The 7795-nt window shown below is 35.6% G+C and overlaps 1 protein-coding gene across 2 annotated transcripts; it reads left to right on the forward strand.

The window, feature by feature from the left end:
* Positions 1 to 208: 208 nt before the first annotated feature.
* On the forward strand, positions 209 to 5662 carry LOC114196055 (putative inactive leucine-rich repeat receptor-like protein kinase At3g03770). Of its 2 annotated transcripts, none has more exons than XM_028086551.2 (8): positions 209 to 564; positions 967 to 2400; positions 2656 to 2789; positions 2960 to 3200; positions 3878 to 4089; positions 4185 to 4210; positions 4413 to 4524; positions 5226 to 5662. In XM_028086551.2, exons 2-8 carry the CDS (start codon positions 1047 to 1049, stop codon positions 5436 to 5438), a joined length of 2292 nt encoding a protein of 763 aa, XP_027942352.2. In that variant the 5' UTR covers positions 209 to 564; positions 967 to 1046; the 3' UTR covers positions 5439 to 5662. The 2 variants fall into 2 exon arrangements, with proteins under 2 accessions (XP_027942352.2, XP_027942353.2); XM_028086552.2 differs by lacking the exon at positions 209 to 564 and adding an exon at positions 686 to 835.
* Positions 5663 to 7795: the final 2133 nt, after the last annotated feature.

Genomic DNA, 7795 nt, shown 5'->3' on the forward strand with positions numbered 1-7795 from the left:
GCAGATTCTTGCAGTTCCCTGAATCCCAAGTAATGCAAAAATCAGAAAATGGCAAAGAAGCTTACAGATGTAGACATAGTTCTACAATGATTGTGGGCCCCAATATAGCATGGCACCTCTAGTTTGTTAGATTCATACATACCACAGCCACTACATAAGTGCATATAGTATATCACATGGCCCATCACACCATGTTTTATTTGTTTGTTTTCTGCTGTTAACACATAACAACTTATGATGTTCCATGTTTATTGGCCAGAACATCTTACCCAAGAAATCCTCAAATTTCACCAATATCCTTTATTTGTAAAGTGTTGAATTAGAAACCATAAAAAGCTTGGTTGGATGTGTCGTCTGTGTTTGAACTTTAGCTGAAATAACATATTATGTAGTTAGTACTTTGTTTCTTCTCATCAGAACAGTTTCTTTTCCCTCCTCCTACTTTTTCTCTCAGAAGATCGTTTCGTATTACCCTTCTCCTCTGGCACCCCCATTATTGCTCTTTGGTGGAGAGAGCACAGTGGGAAGAGCACCATGTGGAAGCAGTAAATGCATTAACTTCAGGTACCCCACTTTCGTATCTCGGATTCTGAGCAAAGATCACTGCTTGATCTTTCTCTTGTTTAATACTGATTTGCATCTGATTCCCCCTATTTAAGAGAAAGCTTTGCCCAGATGTTATTAATGTTGCTCTTTTTCTTTACCCTCATACACTACTTTTCCTTCATTCATAGTCATAGCCAAAGCTTATCTTGCCACATTCTGTTCATTAATGTTTGCACAACTAACTCTGCTTAACAATTCATATGGTCAAAGATATTTAAGCTCGTATGAGGTATCGGTCAATTATAATGTCTGTGCAAGTCATCTTCGTTTTATTGTTAACATTATCTTTTCATGGGGTGGTTTTTTGTCTCAAGTTTTCAATCATTTTAACGGGACTTCTTTTAAATTTGTTTAACACAGGTTTTCCATTGGATTCTTTACACGAGCAAGTTGGTCCTTGCTCCTTGAAGCAGTGTCAATAGAAGATTAGAACTTTCCTCATGGGGTTTCATGACTTTGTTTTGCTGTTCTGTTCAGTTTGGTGTGTCTTTTTTGTGGGTAGTTGCAGTGCTGAGTTGCAGTCCTCTCAGACCCAAGTTCTTCTTCAGTTGAAAAAGCACTTGGAGTACCCAAGACAGTTGGAAATTTGGAGAGATCGTTGGACAGATCTTTGCTCTGTTTCTTCTTCTGGGAAAGTGAATGTCACATGCAAGGACAATTTTGTCACTGAGCTCTCCATCTTGGGTGATAAACCAACGGAGGGTAGAGATTTTGATGGGTTTGCCATTCCAAATCAAACACTATCAGATAGCTTCTCCATGGACTCTTTTGTGGCTACTCTGGCAAGGTTAACCAGCCTGAGAGTGCTTAGTCTTGTCTCTTTGGGTATGTGGGGACCACTCCCTGATAGAATTCACAGACTCTATGCACTTCAACATCTGGATTTGAGTTCCAATTATCTTTATGGATCAATCCCTCCTAAGATATGCACAATGGTGAACCTTCAAAGTCTTGGATTGGGTGATAACTTCTTCAATGGAACCATCCCAAACTTGTTCAATTCATCAAGCAATCTCTCAGTTCTCAGTTTGAGGAATAACAGGTTGAAGGGTCCATTTCCACCTTCAATCCTTAGTGTCACCTCTTTAAAAGACATTGACATGTCAAGCAATCAAATATCAGGGATGCTGCAAGATTTCAGTGCTTTGAGTGGCTTGGAACAGCTAGATTTAGGAGAAAACAAATTAGAGTCTTTCCTGCCAGCAATGCCAAAAGGGTTGATTACTCTTTTCCTCAGCAGAAATTCCTTCTCAGGTGAAATTCCCAAGCACTATGGTCAACTTAACAGGCTTCAGAAGCTTGATGTTTCCTTCAATGCACTCACTGGCACTGCTCCTGCTGAACTTTTCTCTTTCCCAAACATCAGTTACTTGAATTTGGCTTCCAACATGTTGAATGGACCACTGCAAAGTCACTTAAGATGTAGCAGCCAACTTAGATATGTTGACATATCATACAATAGGTTAGTGGGGGACTTACCTTCTTCACTGAGCACCAGATCAGAGAATAGAGTTGTTAAGAGTGATGGAAACTGTTTATCTGGGAGCGTGCAGAAGCAGCATGCAGTATCCTACTGCACAGAACCTCATGTGAAGAAGAAATCATATAGAGTTGGAATTTTTGTTGGTGTCATTCTAGGAATTCTTTTAATCTCTGTGGTTTTGGCTATGATCATTGTCATAACTTGTAAGAAGTTCTTCCTTCGAGGTGTGTCAGAGCAGCACCTATTGCATAAAACAGTTCAAGATAGCAGCTACGCGGCAGGGTTCTCCTCTGAGCTTGTCACAAATGCAAGTACGTTTTCTTCATTCTTAAATGGACCAAAACAAGGCTTTAAATTGTGGTCAGAATGCTGAATATTGTAGGACAGTGTAGACAAATATAGCTGATGTAGATGCAATTGTTGTTGCATTGACATTGGATGAAAACTGTTTTTCAAAACCTTAGATGAAAATATGGATACACATACACTTATGCATATATGAAAATTTGTGGGTTATGTACATTAACTTCATATTTTATTTTTCCCTTTGGGGTTACTATTTTCAGGGTATATTTCTGAAACTGCAAAGTTAGGCAGAGAGGACCTTCCCACATGTAGGTCATATTCTTTGGAAGAGCTAAAGGAAGCCACAAATAACTTTGATAACTCTACTTTTATGGGTGAAAATATATATGGGAAGGTAATGTCCATATCATATCCTATTTTCAAAACAAGAGTTAAGTTGTTGAGAGTTGAGTTGTTGAATGTGGCATTTGGGTTTTGATATTTGAACAACAACTAATCTATAATGATCTATCTTTCTTTTTGTCAGATGAGATACTGATGAAAAATTCTCCCCAATTTTTGCAGCTTTACAGAGGAAAATTGCAGAGTGGGATACAGATTGTAATAAGGTCCCTGCCTGTGTCAAAAAAGTATTCAATTAGAAATTTCAAACTGAGGTTGGATTTGCTTGCAAAGCTCCGTCACCCTCATTTGGTATCCCTTCTTGGTCACTGCATTGATGGTGTTGTAGGAGAGAATAATGAGACAAATGTCTTTCTCATTTATGAATATGTGCCAAATGGGACTTTTCAAACTTATCTCTCTGGTAAGAGTATACTGTTTCTTTCACTTTATCAATAGTTACTAAAATCCGAAGTCATTTAAACTAGTATCATTATCATACAAGCGTCTAAAAGCAGAACATTAGTCAAATATTATGTTGAATCCACCATTTCATGTCTTAAATATTATGTGAATATCAAACTCTTTCATTAGTCAGTACTACAACTAACTTCTGTGAAGTATGGCATTTTCACCTGCCATGTCTGAACATTACTTCGTTTCTTAATTAAAAAAAAAGTGTCTGAATATCAAAGTACGAGCCATTAACTATACATTAAAGTAGTGGTTTTCACATGAATGACATTATTCTGACAAGTAAATGCAGAAGTTTACAAGAAATATGAAAATATCCTCCTTGTATTGTAGCAGAGTGTGGTGGTGTATCTCTGATGGGAAATGGGGTTTAATATTATGGCTTTCTTTTCTTGTTTTCTGTCAATACCATGTGGTAGCTGTGCTAAGTGGATAATGGCATCTTGGAATATTAAAATAGCTTTATAATCTATTCAAAGTATCTGTTTTCCAACTTGCATTCAGACCCTCAAATTGTAATATAATATGCATTAGAAATTTGAAAGTAAATCCCTGGTCCCCACCAACTAGTTTGTGAAGGTGTTTATACTGAGAACTAAATTTAAGTGTGACAAATTGCATGTTCAGGAGATAGTTCTGGCAAGGTTTTCAATTGGTCAGAGAGATTATCAGTGCTAATCAACATTGCTAAGGCTGTCCACTTTCTACACACTGGCATGATACCTGGTTTCTTCAAAAATCGACTTAAGAGTGACAATATCTTGCTGAGTGAGAATTGGATGGCAAAGTTAAGTGACTATGGATTGTCCATTATATCAGAAGAAGCTGATGCATGTGGGGTATGATTGCACTCTTTTTTTTCTTTTGTTTTTCACTTTATTTGTGTTCTTCTTGCAAGACCTTGTTTATGTTTTTTTTTTTTTCTATTTTGTAGGTAGATGGAGAAAGTCCTAATTCGTGGTAAGAATTTCCACATATCATATGCCTTTGTTTCTTTTCTTTCATAATCCTTTCAAGATCCAATGTTTTCTCTCCCAACATTATTGCTACACAAAAATTGGATAACTTAACATACATTTAGCAGAAGAATTTCATTATTAAAGATAATATTTTTTTTTTGGGTGGATCCTTCTTTGAGGTTTGTGTCATGATGTTCTTTCAGGCAAATGAAAATGTTAGAAGATGATGTTTATAGCTTTGGATTCATACTACTGGAGGCACTGGTTGGACCTTCAGTATCAGCTAAAAGAGAAGCAGCTGTGTTGAATGTATTGGTATGCACAAAAAACATGTTCACTACAAGTCTTACACAAAATGCTTGGAAACGATTAAACCTTGAGAAATAACTGCTTATTTTCCAAAACTTTCCAACCAACCGAGTTGATAAGTGCTTATATCTTCAAGATAAACTAAACCAAACATGCACCAAGATCTTTTACCATTATTTGCAAGAATGATAGCATCAAGTAGTATCTTAAGTAGCACCAGTTCAAGTCTTAAGACAGAGATTTCTAATGATATAAAATATAAAATCTTCTATTATTAGTTCTTCTAATATTCACTTTCAATACAGAAGCATCCTCGTAAAATCTAGGGTTAAATATGTTTTTAGTTTCTGAACTTTAACACAAAATTGAAATTTGTTTTTGTCCAAAACTTTGATACATTTTAGTGCTCAAACTTTAAAAATGAATGGATACAATCTTTTTATCTAATCACATTAAATTTTTTTGATATGTTAGACGCGTTTTCTAACTAACATCAAGGTAAAAACGTGTCAAATGATATAAACAATTCAGATGCTAGCAAGAAACACATGTTTGACACATATTGAGTTAAAAGGACTATATTCATTTATTTTTAAAGTTTTGGATCAAAATGTGGCCATGAACGAATTTCAACTTTGTGTCATACTTAACCCTAAAATTTATATAATTTTTTAAAGGTAGGTAATTTAGCACACTCCATTTTGCAGGCATCTTTCAATAGTCAGGATGGATGGAAAGAGATTGTGGACCCCGTTGTGCAAGCTACTTGCTCAAAAGAATCTCTTTTTGTTGTGATTTCCATAACAAATAAATGCATATCTCCTGAGTCATGGAACCGACCATCTATTGAGGATGTCCTTTGGAACCTTCAGTATGCTTCTCAAATTCAGGCAACAGCTGATGGGGATCACAGAATTTGACACTCAACATAAGTGACAGTGACTTACTGAGATTTCTGGACTTTTACAAATTGCTCCCAAAGATAACAACTCTTTCAACATTTCATCTTTTGGATTTATTAGAAGGATAGGAAAGAATTGGCTGCATAGTCCAATTCTGTCAATTTTCATCTACCAAGTACTTTGATCTGTATATTATCATTATTATTGTTATTATAAGGTTATTTATAGTCCTCTAAATCAAACTTGTGCACCCTTACCACTTTGTAGAATTGATTAAGGTAGTTTGAGTCTTGAGATGATGGAATCAGAAGAGAAGCAAGTACTGCTCGGAGAGAGTGTACAATTTTTAGTTCTTTATTTAATAAAAAAATTAACAACTTATTGTTAATGAATGTGACCAATTGGAAAACAAATCCAATTTTTTATAATTTAAAATTTAATGATGAAACACAATTTTTTATAATGAAAAATATATTTAACTCTTTTATTGTTGAGGATGATAAATATATAATTAGAAGGGGAAAAGATGACCACGATTTTATTTATATTAGGAAAGCATAAATAATATCCTTGAAAACAAGGTTTTTTTTATTTTATCTTAAACAGTTTCTTAAGATATATTTTATGAAACAAATAATATTGTTATGTTGTCAATTGATTAAAATCAACCCGTATATGAGTGTTAAAATAATTATTATAAAATTCAATCGTCTAATTATGTATATGGTCATATATTAGTGATGTTTTGTTTTACTTATGAGAGAATTAAATTTGAAATGGAAATAAAGAATAAATCAATTAAGAAGAAAAATATGTAAGAAATAAAATGGAATGTTTTTGCTGTTTAATATATATATATATATATATATATATATATATATATATATATATATATATATATATATATATATTTCTCAACGACGATTGCTTCCTTATCATGGCGGTCATGAAAGGAACATTATTTTGAGTAAACAAATAAGTGAGCTTGGGTATAGATCAAAGTAGCGCAGCGGGATGGTGGCAGATGATGCTTATAAATGGTAAGAGGTGCGCGAGAAGAATTATCTTATTCAAGACCTAGAGACCACTACGAAGACCAGTTATTTAAAAACATCAAAGGTTTCGTCCTTGTGAGTATCGGGTAAAAGTGTGCAATGATCATTCAGAGTTGGAAGTGTAGGGTTGCACAGAGGGAGTTGGACCAAGGAAATGAGAGGTGGTTGAATTATGTTTTCAAGTTAGGGTACCAACCTTGAAGTAAGGAAGTAAGGGTAGGTGTTTATTTCTAGAAGAGAATTCAAGATCTAGGCTTGACATGGTAAGGGTTGGCGGAGAAGTAAGTGTCTATGCCGAGAGGAGGAGATGTGAAGAGATTTTCTTGGTCTAGTTATTCGATTAGGACAAGTAAGTTTCTCAAAGAGGTTGGGAAAAAGCCAAATCGGGCAATCTTAGTTTGAGGTGTATCGTAGAGTTGCTTGGTGCAAAGCAGACTAGAGATTTGGAGTCAATGGGAGTTATGGTTCTATGGTTTGGTGGAATGATGGTTACAAGTCAAGAGATAAAAAAAATGAGGATAGGGTGCCAAAACGATATGGCGATGGAATCAGTTGAGAGTTTTAAATTGGAAATGGAATAACTTGGTAGGGAAATTTGTTGTCTTGGTTGAAACCAACAAAGGAAGTAAGATGTTATGAGTATCGTTATGTGTAAAAGGGGTCAAGAGTGTTGATGGTGAGGCAGTAGGCTAGAACTAAAAAATGATCAAGTTAGTGGAGTGAGGCATAAAGGAGTAAACAAGGTGAAGAGAAGTGATAATGAACATGCTTTAGTTTGAGACTTAAAGTCATCTAAGACTTTGATAAAACCTACAAGAGGTAGTGGAGAGCATATGGTAGACGAGTCGGTCTATCAAATACAAGTTGGTTGGGTAGGTAAGGAGGAGCATCCCAGTTCTAAGGTTGCATGTTGGAAGTTACTTCGAGAATAGTGACTAAACCAATCTACACAGTTGAACACATATCGCTTAGCACAGAGGCAAAGTTTCCAATGACTATAGGTGTCAGAGTCGTTTTATTAGTCATGTCTAAGTGGTGGTTGTTGGATGAAATGGGGAAAACGTAGTTTTCTTCCCATCTCGTCGGTGAATTTTTGAGGTTGAAAATTTTTGTTGTTGGGGAGAATGTAAGACCCAATATTTTCTGCCCTAAATTAAAAGGGCTGCCCCATGTGAGTTGGGCCTAAGGGCTGGCCCAAAGGGAAACAAACCCTAAGTCTGCCCTAAACCTCATTCCTCTCACTTTGTTGAAACAAATTTCCTAACCCCTTTGAGTAGCCGTCACCCTCTCCAATAGGGTTCAACCTTGGAGCTCCGTCGC

The sequence above is a fragment of the Vigna unguiculata genome, chromosome 9 (genome assembly GCF_037176805.1).
Source record: "Vigna unguiculata cultivar grain cowpea cultivar isolate G323 ecotype 2 chromosome 9, ASM3717680v1, whole genome shotgun sequence".
Classification (NCBI taxonomy): Eukaryota; Viridiplantae; Streptophyta; class Magnoliopsida; order Fabales; family Fabaceae; genus Vigna; species Vigna unguiculata.